Genomic DNA, 21808 nt, shown 5'->3' with positions numbered 1-21808 from the left:
AAGGCTTCGCGAAAGTCTGGGCCCGTGCTGGGCATTATTACTGCCCACCCAGTCCGCTCGTCTGGGGCATGGCAGGAGTCACTACAAAATGCTAGCTAGTTCTAGGTGGGCGAGCTCATTGAGCATCAAACATGCGCACACAAGTATAATCGCATGGTTACTGAAGAGCTAACTCAGCTAAGCAACACTGTCACTGAAGGATGTTTTTTGGACCACACGTTCGAGCTGAAGTGGCTGAAGTTCGCTTTCCCTTCAGGGGCGTAATGGATAATCATAATAGAAATGGACGAAATCCAAAGAAAACTTGGTACCAGTTCCCTTATGGCGACTTCTAAGACTTCTAAAGTTAAAGTGCGGTTCGAAAAAGCCATGGTGCTAAATGCCATAGGGGAAAAATGAAAAACCACAGCTTAACATTTCATTGAAGTCGCGGGATAATAGTATCGTGTTTGCATATGTTTTTTCTCTCTAAAAAGAGTGTCTCAATCTTCCGTAACTTGTATTGCACAGGTGTGTTCACAAATTATTGTGTTGCAAGTTAGCAAAATACACAAGTTGGAAAAAGCAAGGAAGATCAAATGCACTTCTTCCCCGGTGGCAAGCAGGGAATGCAATGAGATGCCTCCCGCAGGAGCGTCTAGTTCAAATCGAAATTTTGGGCTGTCCAGACGGATATCGAGAAAACTGCCATTACCAATCAAATCGAACGCATCTGATCCAACAATATGATCCGATTTCCATGGAAACGAGTTAGCGCAGACCTGAGCCGCTCGATGCTTAACGAATCCCGTCATCTGCGTATTTCAAATGTGAGGCAGGAGAAACGACACAGCAACATGGAAACCCAACGCAGATCCTGCGTGGAACGGTGGTCAATGTGCTTACCTTTGCGTTCACACCGCAGAAACAAAACTGGGCCGTTCTGCGGAATAGAGGTCGGCTTATACGCGCTCGAGGCTCAGCTCCGCCCTGGTCATTGAGTGGTTGGGGTAGCTGCGCGCAGTGTTGTCGCGTTCGTCTTACGAAATGAGACTGCTCTCGCAGTGACGATTACCCCCACGGTGGCAGTGAAGGCCGCCAGCGCAGTGGTCATCACAGGAAACCCGTAGCCGTCCACGACAGCGCCGCCGGAGATCGGCCCCACCGCCACGCCCATTGAGAAGGCCGTCTGGAACATGCTGGATACGAAGGACCTCGTGGTCAAATTGTCTGGCAGGCCACGCGCGATGCTAGCCTCCAGCACCATCTTGAAGCAGGGGGCGATGGCGCCGCCGAAGAACACCTCCTCGATGCACATGCCCAGGCCCAGCATCCACCAGGAGAGCGGCACGCCCAGCAGAGGAGGGGGCGCCAGCAGCAGAACGCCCAAGGCGGACATCAACAGGCACGGCGCCATCATGGTGTACGGGTTTCGCAGACGCTCCGTTAGCCACCCCCAGAACATGTTGACGATGGCGTACAAGCTCGTGCTGACGAGGAAGTAGAGGCCAATGTGTGCCAGCCCTATTCCGAGCTGTCCGCTGGCGAAGGGCGCGATGCACGAGTCCACGGTGCTGAAGTCGACCGCAAACACGAACACGACGCTCAGGCACACCCAGTTGTCGATGGAGCTGGCAAACACTCGCAGAGTGACGGCCAAGTCCTTGTGGCGGACGCAGGCCTCCTCGCGCAGCGCGGGTATCAGGCGCAGGATCAGCGCCGACATCAGCAGCATGGTGAGCCCGAGCGTGTAGAAGGGGGTGCCGAAGCCGCCGACGGCGTACAGGCCGCTCCAGAGGGGCGGCGTCAACGCCAGGCCGAGCGTCTGCGCCGAGTTCAGCACGGCCACGGCCGTGCCCAGCCGGCTGGGGAACTCGCTGCCGACCACGGTGTAGGCGCACGTGGCCACGGCTGCTGAGCCGACCGCCTCCAGCAGGCGCACCAGGAAGCACGCCACCACGAACGACCGCGTGTCGGCGATGAAGTCGAGCGTGCCGAAGATGACGGTGGAGAGGCCGGCCGTGGCGACGCCGGCGCTAAAGAGCCGCGTGACGCCGACCGCAGGCGCCAGCCGACCGAAACACGGACTCAGCACCATCTGCACGACAGCGAAGCAGCTGAACACGGCGCTGATGGTGGCCTGAGGTACGCCACGGCGGGCCGCCTCCACCGGGTAGAACGGGATCATGACGGCCTGCAGCGAGCCGTTCAGCATGCTGACCAGTGACAGCACCGCCAGCAGCTTCTTCTGCGTCCACGGGAGCCGGGCGATCCGCGGCGCCTGCCGGGCGCCTCCGTCCTGCTCTCCGGGCTGTGCTGGTGCGCACGGGTCGTCCCGGAGGCAAAATGCCTCGTACTGCGTGGCGCGCTCCGGCCTTACCGAGATCTCACTGGGCCCCGCACGCAGCAGTCTCTCCGTCTCCATCGCCCCGGCCTCCGTCCTGCTCTGCGTGACGGCACCGCTGCCGGACGACACGGCGACTCTCGCCGTCAACGGACAGCGGCCGGCGCAGCGATCTTCACCGGCGATCGACCGCCCTCGGGAGCCGCCCCCGTGTTGTCTCACGAAGGCGCGCCGCCTTCGCGCCGCGTCCCTCTGCGGCGCCGCGCCAGTGGTGCACTGAGCCGGGTTAGAGGGGGCCACGCCTCGACGCTGGCCGGCCGGCCGTGTCTGCCGCAGCACCACCCCTTTGGCGCACCGGTCGGGAGGGAGAGAGAGAGAGAGAGAGAGAGAGAGAGAGAGAGAGAGAGAGAGAGAGAGAGAGAGAGAGAGAGAGAGAGAGAGAGAGAGAGAGAGGAGAGAGAGAGAGAGAGGGAGGGAGGGAGGGAGAGAGAGGGAGATGGAGAGAGAGGGGAGAGAGGGAGGGGATAGTTGTGCTCCAGACTCCGGCAGACCGGTCGCGTCTCTCTGCGCGCCGCCTCTCTGGAGCACTGCACCGGGAGAGAGCGGGCTGCGCCTCGAGCGGCACCACTCCCGCTAGTAAGCGGCACCACTCCCGCTGGTGACGCCACCCGCGGCGGTCACCAAGTGCGTTGTGAGATTGCAGCCCCGCCGCAGCGCGAGCACCTCCACTTGACGCCGTGCAGCTGGACATGCAAACTCTACCCGCGATCAGCTATGCAACAACAGGCTTCAATCGAACACTTATACTGTCAGCTGTCGTCACAGCTCGGAACAGGCCGGGAATGAGCTTTTGTCGTCGCCAGGGGCGGCTGAGTTAAATGGGGCCGCATGGTCGGTGGATCGCTCCTGCCATGACGTCACGATTTTGCACCTTGCCTGGCCGGAGAGCGCGCATATCGGCTATCATCCTGAGCGGTATCGGGGCCCAGCTGTCCCCAAGGCCAGTAACACAGCAAATGGCGTAACCGGTTGGACGGGCTTTAGCTAATGAGCGAAGCCACTCGTAATTACGCCCCCGGGTGGCCGGACGAATACCCTCCGCTCGGGTGGAGGGGGGTCAATTTGATTCGCTCCCGAGATCTCAGAAAGCGAGAGAGTCAGATACACCACAGCGTGTGCTGGCCTGTACGTGAACTCACTTGTGTCAGAATCTAAGGTTCCTAGGTCAAAACTTCCGGGTCAAATAAGCTCAAGCAAGGTCAAACTCCAGGTTGGTGTCCAAAGTTCTCCTGGAGCCTAGATATCTGTTCTAAGCAAATGGTCACTGATGCTCACATAAGGTTAGCACCCTTGTCTGACCTTTCTAATGCTTTGGTAACCAAAATCATGCAAGACTGCTTTAAGTTTTGCGTTTGAATAAGCACCAAAGATTACGCTTGATAATATGTTCCTAGAAACATAATGTTGGCCTGGGTCATTTTCGGTCATTAGCCTATTCTAACCTTCAAGACGACCGGGGAAGATGTATAATGTGCTTCCTGTTATCAATGAATTCGAAATGAGTTCCAAATCTGCCCAATACAAAAAGCTCTAAAGTAATAAAACGGGATGATTTTGACCTTAGTCCAACCTTTATATCTGACTCTAGATCACTGAAATTGGTTCATTCAGTTGTGTTGCCAAAGAAAGTATCTCAAAGATGTATGGCCGTGTCTAACACCCCGCTGTTGTTCAGATTAAACGATTCCCTAGAAATTAACAGCAAGGAACCAGATGGTTTGCACGCGTATGGCAGTAAGGCATCGGCGTTGCTTGGATAACGCGAGCGTTTTGTATGTTCGTGAGACCACATGCAAAACCTGTTAGCATTGCTCTTCATGGATCGTTACTGCTGAAAACCAAACACTTGATTAGTGAGATGTGTGTTCATAGCAGAAGTTGGCTGTGACAAAAAAAATCATGTGAGATAAGTAAACGGATGAGCAGATGCGCATATCAGCACATCAGCCTGCTACGAGCTCTGGCTCAGCATAAATATCATAAACAGTGACGGAGCACATCGCATGCACACGTATATACTCGCCTATAGGGTCGGCTGGCGTTTTTATCAGCTCTGGCCGTCAAGGTTCGACGCCAACCCTTGACAAAACGCACCGACATGTGCCCGAGCCCAGCCGGCCGCCCCAATGACGTCATATTTAGACGCACGCCATTGTTCGTTGCTGCCTCCGTCGGACGGTGTTCGTCTCGTGAGATTACAACGCAGGCTCGCCGAGGTTGTGGACAGACTCCTACGCGTGCTACGCAGGTCTTTCACTTACCTGATCAATTTTCCGTTGTCGGCGTTGATCGGAAGGGGAGGTGATAAAAAGGTCAGATCGTTCACGCGGGACGCAAGACTCGGCCTTGGTGACGAGTCCAGAAAGGCAGTTCGCAATGGCAGCGTGCTGGCTTTCACTCCCCTTAGCTCTTTTTGTGTTATCCTCCCCACGTTAAACTCTAGGACTGCCAGCCTTCCTGGTCTCGTTGCGTCGGTCACGCCGCAGCACTGCCTCCGGTACCGCATCGAGCCAGCTCCAGCCCGTAAGGCTCTCCGGGTACTACGGACCTCGGGCAAAACGACCAGCTTCTTTTTTGGAAGGAACTCGGCGCACCTCCCCACGAACACTCGTTGTGGGATGCTAGCGACGGCAGGGACCATATTGGCGCTCGGCGGCCGTGGCGCAACCGCGTTTTGAGCCCGGTCCCCCACATGGGAGCCGAAGGTGCTAACCTCTTGGCTATTGCGACCCAGCCGACCAGATTCGAACCACGATGCAGTCTCCTCCTGCCAAATCCTTGGTCACTCGTAAATAGAAGTCTTCGCCCCCCCCCCCCCCCCTACTCCACGCCGCACGCACACAGTTGGCTCACCCCAAATGTGCCCGGTGACTGACCTGAGAAGAAGGGGGCCTGTTTTGTTGTCCAGGCTCTCAAAGGATGTTTTCACTGTGTCAAATGCAATGAAAACCTTTGCTACAGCATGACAAGTATCAAGGTGCTACCGTTGCTTGTTGTCAGTGGTGATCTCTGGCCCTTCGTCTCTTTCACGGTTTCCGGACAAACAGTTGAATGGAAAACAGTCAAACGAGAAAATGAGCGAAGAAGATCGAGCAAAAATCATGGAGAGGGATAAAAGTAAACAGGGATAACAGCTGACAGCCATAAACGTACACAGGGATAAAAGCCAAATCGAAAAACCCGACGGACAGAAAGTCAAAGGATATAAAAGCCGAACTGGAAAAAGCCGAGGCACAAAAACTCGAATGCAGTAAAAGTCCACAGGCTTAGAAGCCGAATCCGAAAAAGTTGTAAGGAATAAAAGGCGACAGTGGTAAAATGGTGCAAAAGGCTCCAAAGGACTGTGGCTCAAAGGACAAGTCAACAGGGATAAAAGTCAGATTGAAAAGCAATTAAATGGACAAAAGTTAAACACGGATGAACGTCAATTGGATGTGAGGAAACAAGCGGGTTGTCAAGCCCAGACCCGAGGTGGTCGCGCCCTAGCATTGTAAGGCGCGTACGGCTCTCCGCAGTCCTGTCTGGTGAAACGGTGAGGGCAAAGTTATCTGTGGCACTGAATGGAATGAATTGGGTGGTTGATTCAAGGTGTATAAATCAGCTATCTTTAGAGGGTGCCCTAAACCCATGCAAACCATTCGGAGTAAATCTATAAAAAGGGATTTGAGAGAAGGAGTCCTCATGATTGGGTGCCTGGCAAGAACAGGAAGCACTCGGATTGCACTCGCGGCACCAGTGGATTCAACAGGTCGATGCACTCGGATGCACTCGGACTGCACTCGGACTGCACTCGGACTACACTCGGACTACACTCGGACTGCACTCGGACTGCACTCGGACAACACTCGGACTGCACTCGGACTACACTCGGACTGCACCCGGACTACACTCGAAAGTACTCGGACTACACTCGGACTACACTCGGACTGCACTCGGACTACACTCGGACTGCACTCGGACTACACTCGGACTGCACGGGGACTACACTCGGACTGCACTCGGAGGCACCGGTGGATTCGATGGGCCTCGTTACCTCGCATCCCCGGGTCCTCCCATTTGGGCCCGCCCCTGCTCACCCTGCAGCCCCCCTCCCCCCCCCCCCTGGCAGGAAGCCAGCCTTCGAGCCTTCACAGCGGAACCATACGGAACGCGCTTTAAGGCTACCAGGTGGCCGATTTGCTGTGGGGACCCTGTTAACGTCTATGCCCATAGCAATGGCGTCTTTAAGCATTTTGTGGGTTGGTCGCGAGCAACGCAAGCGCCTGCGGCAGGAGGCGACGCAAAGCGGCGGCGGCGCCTGTCGTAAATTCCGCTGTTCGTTGATCCCGGTGCTGAGCAGACACATGTTTGTTTCTGATGCTCGTTCCTGGTTCCCACTTCTTCCTTCTCGTGAAAACGAAATTTCGGATCTTTGGCATGGCAACTGATTTCTTAAACACCGTTCCTGGGTCGTGGAGCCTATTAGATTTTTTTTTATAAAACGCAACATCCTGGTTTCGGGCCACCACCGGTTCCTTCAACAATAAAAAATACGCCTTCACAAGAGTAGAACATGGTTCAAAGCTCCCTAAGTCCGTTAAAAAGCACCAGACAACCAGGGATACGGAGGACTACAAACATCCCTTGTCCCCATCCCTTTTTTGCAAATACCCCGCCCTGGTTTCTGGCTGTGTGGTGTACGCTCGGTGCGGGTTGTGCATTTAGCGACATCTCGTAGACTACGATATAACTATTGTCTGTCGTGACTGGTTGGCCAGGTGGCAGCACTAACTGGTGGTACGGTAGAAGACAGATGCGTGCGCACTGGGGCGGGGGGGGGGAGGGGGTGTTGATCTGCTGATGTTGAGGCGCTTGTCCTGACATATTAATCCTAGATAATAATGAGTCATAACTTACGATTTCAGTGGCTTCTTACATTTATTACGGCTAACCGCTTACCGTGGAACAGAGCGACAAAAATATAACGTCACAAGCTCCGGCCGGTGTTTTGGTTGCTACCGGTGAAGTGTTTTTCAATCTGTGATTTCTGTCGACTTCTGTTTCTTCCGATTTTTCCGGTTTCATTTTTATTCCTGTCGGCTTTTTGCCCTTCGACTTTCTCCAACGCGTCTTTTATGCCCGCCAAGTGTTTGTCTGCCCGCCCTTCCCTCATCCCAGCACGGATTCCTTCCAAAGCGCTCTTGCATCACAAACATTTCGTGTTTTCTTGAACACTGCTGGACTTCTACGTCAAAAGGTAAGCAAACTGATGCAGTTTACACCGTTTAGTCTTCAGCATTCACCAGCGTGAATCATCTTCTGCCACACAAGCTTTGCTTTTCTTTCCGTATCACTGGCCGTGCGTACAGCTGGTTGGAGTTGTACCTCAGCAATCGTTCACGACGCGTAGTGCTGAACGGCAAACAGTCTGAGGCGATTCCAGTGCGATCTGGTGTCTCGGAAGGCAGCATCCTAGGACCGTTGCTGTTCGCCTGCTTTCTGGCTGATGTTCCTGACCAAATTGAGAGTGAGTGCCTTATATACACTGATGAGGTGAAAATTTACCACCGAATCGACAACGTGGCAGATTGTCTTACACTTCAAGCGGATTTGGATCGTCTCTGTGGATGGTCTAAAAACTGGGGACCGAAATTGAACCCATCTAAGTGCAACACCATCTCATTCGTCCTCCGCACGTCACCTGTTCACTTCTCATACGCTCTAGACGGTCACCGCTTAGATAGCTGCCAGCAGACTCGCGATCTTAGCGTCTTGCTGGACACCAAACTCACTTTCGCCAATCACATAGATTCAGCTGCCTCAAAAGCAAATAAGGTGCTGGGCCTTCTCACGCGAAGCGTGCGAATGCCGTCGTGCCCTCGTCAGGCGCGCTTCAATCTTCAGGCTTTGCTTTGTGCCTTTAGCGTCATGTGAGGTCATTGATAGAGCACGGTAGCGTTATTTGGAGCGGTGATGCCGTTTCCCATCACGCCCGGTTCGAAAGACTGCGACGCCGCTTTCTGATATGGTTGGGTTCGAGTAGCCTGTCTCGGTGTGCCACGCTGGATTATGAGCATCTTCTCGCTTTCTCCAAAACATCATCTATCAAGGCACGCTTCACTCAGTTTGACATTTTATTTCTGTGCAACGTATTTCATCACAGGCTTGACTGCGCTCACCTGACATCACTATTCAGCATTCAGTCTGGCTACACACGTCCGGCGTTCTCGGCATATCGGCCTTTTCCACCAGCCATTTGCAAGGGTCAACACCGTTAAAAATGAATTTGTCACACGACTACCCGCTGTCTGCAATCAATTTTTGCAGCAGTTTCCTTCAGCTGACTTTTTCATCCAATAAAATAGTTCCGATCTGATTTGTTTAGGTTCGCCGGCACACGTAGAACATTTTCTTGATGACTTGGTGCGCGACTGTATGTAATGTGTGTGTGTGTGTGTGTGTGTGTGTGTGTGTGTGTGTGTGTGTGTGTGTGTGTGTGTGTGTGTGTGTGTGTGTGTGTGTGTGTGTGTGTGTGTGTGTGTGTGTGTGTTTGGTTAGGTTTTTTGTTTGTGTGTGTATCGTGTGTTTACTGTTCTTAAAACTGGACTGCTTCCGTAATTGGGCTTCTGCCTGCGGAATGCTTATGTCCTAAATAAACAAGTAAACAAATTTCATCCCTGTTGACTATTTGCTGTTCGAATCGATTGCATTTAACTGTTTTCCAATCGACTTTCTCCATCCATCATTTTACTGATCGTAGTATTCCAAAACGACTCCGTCCATCGTTACTTCCTGCATAAATCCAAGTATCATGTCTGTTTCCCGACGCACAGCTTCGTATCCCGTTTGACTGAGCGGCAGCCGTAGTTGGTTTGACCACAGCTGAAATTTGTCAGCGCTTCCCTGTCTCGGCATGTTTCCCTGGGAGGGGGGGGGGGCAAGGGGGCTCCTCTGGTAACTCTGTTGATGTTGATGTTGATGTTGGTGGCTCTCTGTTAAGAAATGCTGAAGCTAGCCGTGGAGTGAAGTGATCCATAGGTTGTCGTTCAGCAAGGAATCCGTGGATTCGGGTCAAGATCGTGCCTCATGTTCTGTGCGCCTCATCTAAACGTATCTCATATTCCTGCCAACCTGTCGAAGGAATCGAGCAAAAGAATATAATGAAAGCATACCACATCAGTGGTTATCCGCAACCAAGGATTTCAGTGCAATGGTCGATTCACATTTGGGAGTTAAATGTGGCATGATGGTCCTGGCAAAAATCGGTGCCAGTCGGTGAGCGAAATTCCAACAATAGCAGCGCATGAGATGTCATGCAAACGCCCTACCAGAGTGTGCATAGCTGCTTTTTGTTGTTGCAAAGCGCTTACATGAAGCCGCTATCTATAGCTACAAAGTGGTGGTTTCTTCGAAGCGTGGCGGCTGGTTTGACTGTTCAGAGCCGGCGAAGGTGAAAATTGTATCCCTTGGAGGTGGCATCGATGTAAGGTGGCAGAAAAATGCAGCCTTTAGCCTTGCTCGGTGCGCTGTCCAGCATGCAGGTAATCTCATTCAGACCAGCGGTCCTGAATATGTACATGTTTCGTACTTGCGACCATGGAAGACAGCACATGGGCCCGTGACCTCGCTAGCGTGAAACTGGAGTCCATAAGGTTGAGACTTCTCTTTCCCCGCCGGCCGGCGGCCGGATGTTGGTACTCCGGGTGAGTCCACTGAGCTCGCGCGTGCCCTTGGCATGACACGTCGGACATGTCGCGCGGAAACGTCGTTTATAATGAGATCGAGAGAGATATAATGAGATTTATAATGAGACGCATGAGATCCGCACCGAGGAGCTGGCGACTAGAAAACAGAATCAGATATCATCCTTGTCACGCAAATCATTCGCCACGATCTCTTCGAACCCCATGCCAAAACCTGCGATCTCTATCTATCTACACACCGTCATAGTAGTTTTAATCTTCGATAGATGGCAGCACCGTCCGACTGTACCGGCAGCTAACATTCTACGCCAGCGTCATGCACCGGCCGGTTGGGCAAACAAGCGTTATCGTGGCGCCCGGCGGGCTGATAAGGAGCGGCCCGACGGCGAATCAGGCGCCCGGGACGGCACTGCGGTACCCCCCCCCCCCCTCCCCCCTCTCCCCCACAGCCGAACAGCCGTGGATTGCGGCCAGAACCGTGGGGCTGGAGAAATGTAGGGCAGATATAATCAGAGCGAGCAGGAAGACTACACCTGTGATGAGACAACCGGGAGCACCATGAGACCCAAGCTTTGACGAATTTAACAAGCTCCTCTCGAAACATCGACAAGCCGAGCCCTGGCCCAGGACCAAATTCAGTTGGAACGGGCAGGCCTTCCAGCTTGCAGCTGACCTTAAAAAAGAAACCGTGTCCTATGGACATATACGAGGGGTAATCCCGTGTTTGTGCCCCTCCCATTACCAAATTTGTATATGCATAAGAAGAAGAAAACTTGAAAAATCGTCGCTAACACGTCATAATAAGCAAACTGCAAATTGTGGAACTTTGATTCGCTATGCGAGAAACTTCGCGCCCCACGGGACCGCAAAAATTGATTCTTTGGTGATTTTTAAAAAATCTTCCGCCGGTTCGAAACTTTGCACATCCCCGGATGCTCCCTATCTCCATGAAGTGATTTCGCGAGATGACCTCCACTGGTTGGACCTGCCGCCTCCTGAGATCCCAAGTTGGTTGCAAAGCACGTAGTCCGCCGGGCGCGTATGCATCATATATCTTCACGGCCGAATGGCTTACGACAACCAAGAGGGGCTCCAGGCGCGTCCAGGTCTTCCCCTCCCCCACAAAACTAAAGAAATAGCCGCCGGAGTCCCAGGGAATATTAAGGGATGCCGCCAGAGCATCCCACAGCAGCCCAGCACCCAGTGACGTAGGATTTGAAGTCACCCGCAATAGTCAGCGCGGGCGTATGACAAGGGTGACAACGGTCATTGACTGCGGCATTGGCAGCGGCTCGCACAGTGGCCCTCCTCGCTCCATAGTTCTGGCGTTGCGCAAACGCGAGGTGAGTGTACAAGCATTGTCATAGAGCCACGAAGGATATTACCACGTATTTATTTAGGGGTGTTAAGTATGAAATTTATTATTATTACTAATAATTATTATTATATATAATAATACATAACATTATTAGGACCACGTATTAAAATAGAGGGTGTGAAGCCCGACACACAGTGCCTAGCTTTTGGCCACGGCCACACAAGTACGTAAGGACACTTCTTCTACGACTGCCTAAGCGCTTCTCATATGGGCACCTAACAGTTTGTAATATTGTATTACAAATAATCAAGATATTCACACTTTTTAGAACCTACAATGGCGTAAAATGAATGCGGATATTTAGATATGCGTTATAAGTTTGTTTTGTTTAAAGGGAATGTTTCACATTTGTAGAAATTGAAGTGAGCATCAGGTATGATGAAACAAGCTCACTTATAACTATTGGTACATTTTTTTTTAATGGAAAGACTACTCTAGGCGTCACGATGATCTGTTTAGTAAATATGCTCCTCAATGCGTCACGGTTTGATTACGTCATCGTACCTTGCACAGCATTGATTAAGAGCTATTGACTGCCGTTATATTTGAAAATGGCGCTCGTGAGCGCCAGATATGAATGCCTCGATAATGACATTTTTCTTGGTCTTGATCGTCGGACGGCTTATGGAATGGCAGGATTTGAAAGGCGCTGTTACGACGTCATGTATGCCAAGGTGACTGAAATATTCCCCTCGATACACCTTTCGCCATTTTAATGGTTGTTTAGCTCAGAAAAAAATGGGGGGCTTATGTCTTAAGGACAGGATTGCAAACAGCACCGAAAGGTCTTCAAGATGGCTGCTTAGTTCAAAACCTCATATAAATGTGGAACACTTCCCTTAAGATTACGCGGCCCAGCGAACGTGTAATACATGCGAGTGAGCCCTGGTCGAATAGAAAGGAGCTTCCATCGCGCAGAAGCGCTCCTCAACTTATCAGGGCATGTGTGAGGTCAGCACCATATGCTACAGGTGGGATCACATGGTTATTTTACACTACGAGTGGTTGAAAACACTCAAAGGAACGTCACGTAATGTAAGCAAAAGTTCTTGACCATGTCCTCACCACTTTGCATAATGCCTTGGTAGGCGGTCTGTCTTTATCCTTTGTATTTTCGCGGCATACGTTGCGAGTCTTCTTTTTTGACAGACCGACGATTTGTCCCGAAGATGCTTCTCCAACTTCGTTCGTAAAAAAATGTCACCATAACGACGTCATGCCACCTCACCCTCGCATTCACCTGGATCTGGCTCATCTGCTTCCACATGAAGGGACAAGTGGAACCATCGGCTTGTAACGCACGTCATCACCCACCAACTGTTGCTCGTGTTTGGGTCGAGTGCGGTGTTCTTGATCCTAACAGAACACCGTTTTTTCGACGTCGCATAGACGCGCGACTTCACTTGCAGGAGAGGTGGATGACCTCAACATTACCGACGTTGTGAAGTTTGTACTCGCAGTTAGACTGTAGCTCACGCATTTGCAGTATAACGGTACTATAACCTGACTAATTATAGATTTTGGCATCGCGCGCAGTAACGTTACGTAGCACGGTGACAATACAAAGACAACAAAGAACTTTCAACAGCGCGGCCGAGATGCCGTTGATAACTCTGTCGCAAACTGATTGCTAAGCACGCCAGAGCCCGCGATAAATCAGGACAATCAGCGGAGCTGTGGCTTTCATGAACACCGGCGCGGTACAAAACGCCCGCACCTGATGAGAACATCACGGACATGCCCACGGGGTCCAAAGGCAACGATCGGTTCCTTGTTACATGTGAGTAACGCTCCGCTGAGTATCTGTGAGGCTGTGTCGCAGATAAGCGCAACGGCTGCGCAGGGATAGGTGTAACCACAAAGGTCTTATCGCCGCCGCATTGCCGATAGCCAGAGGCGGAGGGAGACGGCAGTGCTAGGTGTTCACATGGCGTTTGGTGACTTGCCGTCAACAGCAAATGAAGTGTGCTCAAAAGCATTGCCACTCGGTAATGCTTGGATGCTTCTCAATGAAAATTCAACAATTTCCCGGCGACGCTTCTGGGAAGCAAGCTTCGTCCGCCCCTGGTATAGCGCTATCGGAGGGTGCGCAACATGAGTCGGTTGGTCACCTTCAGGCATTCCGGGCCGAACGTGAAGCCAGTGCGACAGGCATCGAGGTGTGGGAACGGAGGGCCGGCGCACCAGCGGGGACAACGGGAACGGAAGCCGATTGGCTACCGGAAGTAACTGTCCAGGACACATCGGGTCGGACAGGAAGGTAGGCCTGGGGACGGGCGCCGAACACGACGCGAGAGGTGAGACCAGACCGACGACAGTGAGGGTCGTGTCCGAGTACGCGTAGGGGAGTGGCTGGGAAATGGCCAGCGAGCGCCGTTCTCAATGATACGTGGAAGATATATCTGCTTCCGCCCCATCGACTTTCAGCACTGTCGCCTGTGTGCCCTCCAGAAAAAGATGAGAACACATAGTTGGAATGTGGACCCGTTTCCCCTATCGCTCACATTATCCGAATGCAAACCAGAGTTTTAACGCAATAACGTTTTAGTATGGCAGGCGGATCGTTACCGGCGGCAGAAAACAACTGTCGTGAACGGCGAATAACAGCCGTGCAATACCCAGTTGTGTTCCATACTGTGTATTTCGCAATCGCGCGATTTCTTACTCGCCACTGGGAGGATCGCCTCGGTCACAGGGTTCGAGATTTGCCCACAAGCCGTTTTCAAAGACCTCATGCGACACGGGCTCTTCTGCCCAGAGCCAATGTATCTTCCGACACAGATACCAAGTAACAAGGTCGCACCACACGACCACCACAAAAACAGGGTGCCAGGCAAGCAGGGCGGGCGGGGTGGCGTCGTTGCACCGCGATATCTTAAACATATTCAGTGCAGCGTGGCGCTCAGCGGAGGAACGCAGGGTAACTCATGACGTCCTCAGGGGTGACCGGTTCATAGCGATGTTCAAACCTTTCTTTGGGCGAAGATATGGGAAATTCAAGCCAGTGACGGTAAGGCATCATATATTGTCAAATGACAATACATATAGTATGATACAATCGTAAAATATACACGTATATATGTATATATATATACATACATGTGTATATGCGTATATATAACATGCGGCATGGTAAGGTAGGTAAGGTATAATCTGCAGGTCGGTTGTACAGGTGCACCAATGCAAAGCTACACCTCATCTGGATCCTGTCCCTGTCCAGGGAGATGGAGCACGCAGAGCACCCCATCCATATCTAATTTTAGCGCACAGATCCATGCGTCATCAGTCGCGTTGTCATATCATGCCACGTGATCGCGCTATCATGGCGACACCACAGCAGCAGAGCCGCGGCGTAGGCTACACTACCGCTGGCCTGGCTGAGCGCCTGCCGGGTCGGCGATCGTGGAGTCGCCTGATGTCGAGCGTCACATGAAGCTAGCGTTGTCTGGAAGCAAGTGCCAGATGGAGCTGTTGCTGTCTGGAGCCAAGCGCCAGATGGAGCTGAGCGCCTCTGATGATGAGCGCCAGATGGAGCTGGGCTCATCTGGTGACGAGTGTCAGATGGACCAGGGCTCATCTGGTGATGAGTGTCAGATGGACCTGGGCTCGACTGATGATGAGTGTCAGATGGACCTGGGCTCGACTGATGACGAGTGTCAGATGGAGTTGGGCTCGTCTGATGATGAGTGTCAGATGGAGCTATATTCATCCGATTCCCAGCGCCAGATGGAGCAGGGCTCGCCTGATGCTCAGCGCCAGATAGAGCTGGGCTTGCCTGATGCTCAGCGCCAGATGGAGCTGAGCTCGCCTGATGCTCAGCGCCAGATGGAGCTGAGCTCGCCTGATGCTCAGCGCCAGATGGAGCTGGGCTCGCCTGATGCCGAGCGCCAGATGGAGCTGGGCTCGCCAGGTGCTCAGCGCCAGATGGAGCTGAGCTCGCCTGACGCTCAGCGCCAGATGGAGCTGGGCTGGCCTGATGCTCAGCGCCAGATGGAGCTGAGCTCGCCTGATGCTCAGCGCCAGATGGAGCTGAGCTCGCCTGATGCCGAGCGCCAGATGGAGCTGGGCTCGCCAGGTGCTCAGCGCCAGATGGAGCAGGGCTCGCCTGATGCTCAGCGCCAGATGGAGCTGAGCTCGCCTGACGCTCAGCGCCAGATGGAGCTGGGCAGGTCTGATTTCCAGCACCAGATGGAGTTGAACTGGTCTGGTTCCCAGCGCCAGATGGAGCTAGGTGGGTTTGATGCTCAGCGCCAGATGAAGCTGGGCTCGCTTGATGCCGAGCGCCCTGACCGGCAGATGTCGTCGTATAAGGCGGCGTACCGGCCGACCACTGGCGGCTGGTCCGAGCACCAGGATGAGGACGAGTCGCTTTCATCGTTCGTCGCACCACTGATGCTCTTCCTGGTCATCATCTTCACCCTCATGGGCATGATCCCCATGGCCATGACAACCAAAGGTGGGGCGACCGTGGACTCTCGAACGTGGCGTTGAGGCTCGTGGGTGTGATGACCGTGTGGTGCTTGCTGCTGGACTTCTGCTTTGTAGACATCATGTGACAGAAATCGTCCTTGCGTATGCGTGCGCGTGTATGGGTATGGGTCTTCCTGCAGCGATACCCCTACTCTCTTAAGAATATCTCTCAGCATACCCCTGATGGTCAGTATCACACCCAGTGACGTCACGCAAACACGAGCAGAGCACCACGCCGCGCCAGCTCAGCCGTGCAGGCTCCCGCTCAGTTGACGCCCGTCCCTGTTCCAGACTGGGCCAACAGCCAAGGCACGGAGGGTCAATGCATGCTGTACGCCTCGCTGACACAGTACCAGGACATCGGCGACACGTGGGGCAGCAGCATCGGCACGTGCTCGTTCGTGGCGTACGGCACGATCCTGCCGGTGCTGGGTGCCGTGCTGCTGCTCACGCTGTACTACATCCTGCGTGGGCGGGACACGCCCGCCTCCAGCCGCTGGTGGCGCGTCTTCACCACGGCCGCCCTCCTGCTCGGCGCCTACCACCTGGTCATCGTGTGCATGCTGACGGACGGCTACACGCGCACGTGCCTCGCGATCCTGGGCAACAACGCCAACCTGGACAAGTACCAGTACCGCAAGTGCTCCGACGGCCTCGGCTCGCGCGACTCCAACTACAACCACAACTACCCGACGCAGCAGATGCTGACCGTCACGCTAGTCGGCTACTGGGTGGCCGAGTTCAGCTGGATCGGCATCGTCTGGTCCATGGTCATCAACATGCTGCATGCCCAGGGTCTCTACTGCCTGTTGTAGGTCGGCGGCGGCGGCAGATAATCGGGGTGCGGGGAGAGGGCCCGCCTGCCACAGCACCAACCGTATTGGCAGCGCGCGAGGCCGTATGGGCAAGGACTGGTGTGTCCATTCTCGACGTGTTCGTCTATCCGACGGCGGACACCTCTCCGCTGTGGAAACCGCGAATCAAGGGCCCTTTACACTAAATGCTAATCAAATGACGTCCGAATGATTCCATGCGTTCTTTTCAAGTTATTTCTGTGTACAAATGTATGCGCTGTATGATGCGATCGCACAGTCATGCCGCGTACGCTGAGTTGTATGGTTTTGTATTTCTTTAGTGGCGCCGTCTGTAATTCATTATTCGTCCCCGCGTGCACTAAATTGTTCGCCGCTTGCGATACGACATGATCAGACGGCAGGCAATTCATGACAAGCAGAACGCATCGAGCATCAGTCCGAATTTGGGCAGCCATTTTCATTTTCTTCTCGAAAGTTTGCATTATGACACGTGATCACGCTTGTTGTGTTTCTCGGGGTGCGCCTACTTGCGCGAACGCTGCGAGGCACGGTGCTTTCAATAGGCTTCCGGATAGCACACGCGTGAATTTCTTGCATAAAAGTGATTCATTGTTTAGCATCTGTTTCTCGCTGACATGAAGCTGAAAACGCTACGTGACCTCATACGTTATGCTGCTACTTATCCTGATAACCTTTGCATCCACCCATGCGTAGTGCAGGTGTGCACAGCGTAGCACAGAGTATGGATGCATGCAGTGAATTCGTAGGGTAGAGCGTGCGGCATTGTTTTTATGCCTATTTTATTTGTATGCTTCTCGTTGTGATTGTACCTGCAAACAATTGGCCGATTTGTTTTTCATTGGTCCTTGGCAACGTTAACCTTTTGAGGCCATTTCATATAATCGGCAGCTTTTACGTAGCATAATGTGTATCCCTACTGACACCAACGCGCCTTTGCCGTTTTCCCACGCCCTGGCGTCACTGATGGGAGCCAGCAGCAGGTCGGGAATGGCCCTCGAATGATCGATGCGCATTTACATGCGACGTCTGATGTTTTGTACGCTCCTTAGAACAAGGTTATCCTAGATTGCGCTCTCTTCTTGCCATTGTGTGACACCGCGCGATCTTGTTTTAAGCTTGTGGACGGTGTTTGGTACGATAACTACATACATAAAATGCAGGGGCGGGTGATGCGCACGGCGCAGAAACCTTGAAATCTTCTCGCCGGTCAGTCGGTCTCATCAGGGGGGGGGGGGAAGGGGGTCAGACAAAACTCGCCGCTTGGACACCATGCGCTGAGTACACGTTGGTGTCGACGGACCTCGGTCAGTCAATAGAAAACTGAGACGATGATTCAGGCAGGGAGTTATGGGACCGAGAGTCGCCCCCGACTCCGGTACTAGGCTGGGCCCGAGACGCCTCTGGCCGGTGCCCACCGCCAAGTCAGGACGCCCTAAGGGGTAACCAGAGAGGTGATGGTCCACCGACAGCATCGCCAGGGCGGTGGAAACGAAACATGACAATGAAATCAGGTCGAAATGGAGCGAAACTACCAACCTCAAGAATGTCTCCTACCTCGCTCTGCTTAAGGTCAGACCAGTGTATCAGGAGATATTGGCGTCCATTTAAAACATGCATGCAACGGCATGAAGTAGTGTTATTGGAGCATTTACTTTCTAAAGGGACAACGCATCGGGTAAAAAAGTGTGAAATCGACCTAAAGCCTTTCTACGAATGATCTGCTGCTTACTTTCCTCCACTTGACACACACTTCCGTCATCGAGCAACAATACAACAAATGCTCTTTTCTGGGAAGCATTTAGACATTTGTTTAGCACATCGTATGCGCAAATAAGGGATCTCTTTTACGTCAATGAGGACCCTTAGGTCGGCCAGGGTCCAAATTCCCGGGCCAGGGGGCTTGCGGCGTCAGGCAGGCGACCAATGTACATGCACGCATGCCGTGCAACACCAGAAATGCAGCCGGCAAGCATCCCGGGCTGGGATGGAACGGCCCTTCAGCTGCCGGCTGGTAAACATAATGTGCCCTTAGTGTTCTACCCACTGGGCCCTTGCTCGGCAAAAAGGTGAGAGATTTTCTTAGTGCTATATAGGACAAATCAAAATCAGATAAAAAACGAAGAAATGCCAACACAAGCGAGGACGTCCATCCAGGGTTGTAACTTTGTTTTCGGAGTGCCTGAGCCCCCCCCCCCCCCCCCCCCCCCCCCTCCTTTCGCCAGTGCTGACTTTAAGGGAATGTTCCACCTTTGAAGATATTGAAGCAAGTATCAGAAATGATGAAATCAGTTGTAGTGATTGATACCCTTGTAAGTAAAAGCGACTGCTCTACGCAAAAAAAGTTCTCAATTTAGTAAATATGCTTTATTCGATTCCGTCTCCGCGAAGGTGCGCACGAGTCGGCGGTCAGAACTACTGTATTTCCGTGCTCCGCGAGACGCTCTGCCATCTACCGTTCGGTCTAGATACTACTTCTCGCGCGCTATACTCGGCACTCGCACATGCTTCTCAATAAGTCATTGCTTGATTGCGTCATGGAACGTTCGTACGACGATAAGGTGCTGCCAGTCCAGCCGTGCGAGCTTGTCACTAGCGCTTTCCTGTAGTACTTCAATTCGCCGAAAGATGGCAGTGACGACGCAGGAGGTATTCCGAGCCAAATTTTGTGTTCGCGTCTTTGCCGTTTCTCGTGTTGTTCTTGCAAGAATTTCCGTGAGTTTAAGAAGAAAAATTGCATTTACATACTCAGTTGCGGTGCAGTTCTTAACACATGCCGAGGTGGCCGGTTGAAATACTCGTCGCTCGGGTGGGGGCCAACTGGATGAGCTGAGATTTCAGGAACTTGGGGGAGACAGAAATCATCCGTCCTCCTTATCCCCTATCTCGCTTCATCTTGCACCCTCGCGACGCCCCGCTTGTCCTGGGCGGGCCGCGTGCGTCAGCCGCGAGTGTGCCGATATCTCTGTGGGAAGGGGAGCCCGGCCGGGTACCCAGCGCGCATGCGCGGGTTAAAACTCGGCGGTTGGCCCCTCAGGCGCATGCAAGTCTGCCCCACCGCGAGCCACTTTCCTTCATCCCATAACCCTGACAAAATTTTCTGGTTGAAAGGCTCTAATCCAAAAACAAAACAAAATCGACATAGAAACACTCAGACATAGCGTGTGTTGCCCCGTACGTAAGCCCTCTTAAGTCAAAACATCAAGCTAATAGTTATCGCCAATAATGTGATGGTGGCCTGCCGGACGTTCACTACCACCGCTCCCCTTCTTACTAATGCGCTGGCATTCTGGTCAAATAAGGTAAAACATAGTCGAATTCTAGGTTGCTGTCCAAAATGCTTTCAGACCATCTCATGTGACCACCGTAAACCCAGATATCTGATCTGAGCAAAAGGTCACAGGTATTCACTTGAGGTCAGTGACCTTGCTCGACCTTTTTAAGGTCATCTTGACCAAAAGCCTATAATACTGCTGATTTTTGCACTTAAATAACCGTCAAAGATTACGCCAGGCAGCATGTTTTTAAAAAACGGAATGTTGGTCTGTGTCATTTTAGTTCAGTGGCCTATTGTGATCTTTACGCTGCCCATAAACGAGATGTAATGCGGTTCCTGTCATCAATAAATTCAAAATCAACACTAGAATTTACCCCAAACAGCCAGCTCTAGAGTAATAAAACATATTGGTTTTGGCCTTGGCCTCGCCTTCATATGTGACCCCAGGTCAATGTTATTTGTGCATTCAACTGTTGTGTTGCACAAGAAGCTATCTCAGAGACGCATGGCCTCGTCCAATACTCCGTTGTTGCATCATATTGAGTGATTCCCAACAAATTGTCTTCGTTGAATCCGTGGTCTGACTTTGACCTGTCGTAGGTCAGTGACCTTACGAAGCACATCTGAATTTTTTTATGTCAAATGATTTGCCATTGAATTGTCTAGAGCCAAAAGCAATGGGCGAGGCTGCGCAGGCCGTTCGGAAATCGCTGCGCAAAAGCTTTCGGGCAGTCAAATTGACCATCCAACCGAGCGTGTCTTCAATTATTCGATTGCAAGCCCCATTTCCTCAGTAATTATCAATCCTATCCAACTTTTTATGTGATGCAGCACAGAACATGATTCCTTGATCAAAATCATATAATAATCATATTAAACTATATGGTGTTGGTACGGTGTCGTCCAATAATCATAATCAACTTGCACACATTGCTCAGCATTAAATGGAAGTCAATAGAGGTACATCTGACCTGATTCAAGGGTCAGGCAGGATGACACATGCCTTCTCTTTTCAGGGAGGAAAAACGCTTGATCTTTGTAGCTCTAGCCTTGAAAGTAACCCCCCTCCGCTGACACCCAGACGAAATCACTGGTGCATAATTTGATATTAAACTTACTGAGAGGAGATGACCACGTGCAAAAATCGTTCATGCCTGTGTACGAAGCCAGGCCTCAATGCGCTCTGGAATGCATGTCCTGGAATTTGTGTTGGGGCTGCCTTTTACCAGTTCACTGGAAAGGGGCAGTTTGCGAGATGCGTGCGATTACCGTGTAGTATGCGGCAGCGTTGGTATGGTGTTGTCGTCCAGCGGCATTCCTCTCAGCATTCTTTCGCGCGTTTCCGGCCCTTCGGCTGACGGATGTGGCCGGACGGGAGCCACCGTCGTTGTTCGTCCTGATCCCACCTGAAGGGACATCGCTGGTGACCGCGTCCATCCTGCCTCGCCGCTGAAGTCTGGAGGCGTAAGTGATGACACTGTCCGTCTTATCTCCCCAGGCTGCTGGTGGAGCGGGACGAGCTGCTTGTGGTGGTGCCATGCCCACGCTGCCGGTCGGCCACATCAGCCCGCTGCTGCTGACCGTGGTGGAGACGCCGCACCACGCGAGCCGGCCGGACGGCAGCGGCGACACACCGGTGACCAGCGGACCCGAGCAGCTGATCGCCGACTGCGTGCCGAAGCATGAGACGGCACCTGATGTGGTGCTGGGCGCGAGCTACCGCCGACCTCGTCCTGATCAACGTCCTGACGGCAATAAGCCTCGTCCCTACTCGCTACCGGTGGA

At 52.7% G+C, this 21808-nt stretch overlaps 3 protein-coding genes across 3 annotated transcripts in view; 2 read left to right on the top strand and 1 right to left on the bottom strand.

Moving 5' to 3' along the window:
- Window positions 1-2404, bottom strand: part of LOC119095198 (MFS-type transporter SLC18B1-like) — a 48022-nt gene extending 45618 nt beyond the window's left edge. The window contains exons 1-2 of the mRNA XM_037218071.1: window positions 2068-2404; window positions 1055-2010 (exon numbers count right to left, since the gene is read on the bottom strand). Coding sequence (XP_037073966.1) covers window positions 1055-2010; window positions 2068-2404 — 1293 coding nt within the window. The remainder of the gene's footprint in view (window positions 1-1054; window positions 2011-2067) is intronic.
- An 11151-nt stretch (window positions 2405-13555) lies between these two features.
- Window positions 13556-17815, top strand: LOC119095572 (uncharacterized). Its single transcript, XM_037218421.1, has 3 exons — window positions 13556-13703; window positions 15740-15899; window positions 16205-17815. The coding sequence occupies exons 2-3, from the start codon at window positions 15740-15742 to the stop codon at window positions 16726-16728; spliced, it is 684 nt and encodes a 227-aa protein (XP_037074316.1). The 5' UTR covers window positions 13556-13703; the 3' UTR covers window positions 16729-17815.
- LOC119095197 (uncharacterized) lies at window positions 14906-15732 on the top strand. The gene is made up of 2 exons (XM_037218070.1): window positions 14906-15674; window positions 15725-15732. Exons 1-2 carry the CDS (start codon window positions 14906-14908, stop codon window positions 15730-15732), a joined length of 777 nt encoding a protein of 258 aa, XP_037073965.1.
- Window positions 17816-21808: the final 3993 nt, after the last annotated feature.

Source organism: Pollicipes pollicipes, unplaced genomic scaffold, assembly GCF_011947565.3.
Source record: "Pollicipes pollicipes isolate AB1234 unplaced genomic scaffold, Ppol_2.1 Scaffold_4219;HRSCAF=4965_pilon_pilon_pilon, whole genome shotgun sequence".
Lineage (NCBI taxonomy): Eukaryota > Metazoa > Arthropoda > Thecostraca > Pollicipedomorpha > Pollicipedidae > Pollicipes > Pollicipes pollicipes.
The sequence above is the reverse complement of the archived record's forward strand: the minus strand, read 5'-3'. Positions and strand labels throughout refer to the sequence as shown.

Coding starts and splice junctions, on each gene's coding strand:
- LOC119095197 (XM_037218070.1), top strand. CDS start 14,906: ATGGAGCTGTTGCTGTCTGGAGCCAAGCGCCAGATGGAGCTGAGCGCC.
- LOC119095572 (XM_037218421.1), top strand. CDS start 15,740: ATGTCGTCGTATAAGGCGGCGTACCGGCCGACCACTGGCGGCTGGTCC. Junction 15,900..16,204: donor CATGGCCATGACAACCAAAG/GTGGGGCGACCG, acceptor TCCCTGTTCCAG/ACTGGGCCAACAGCCAAGGC.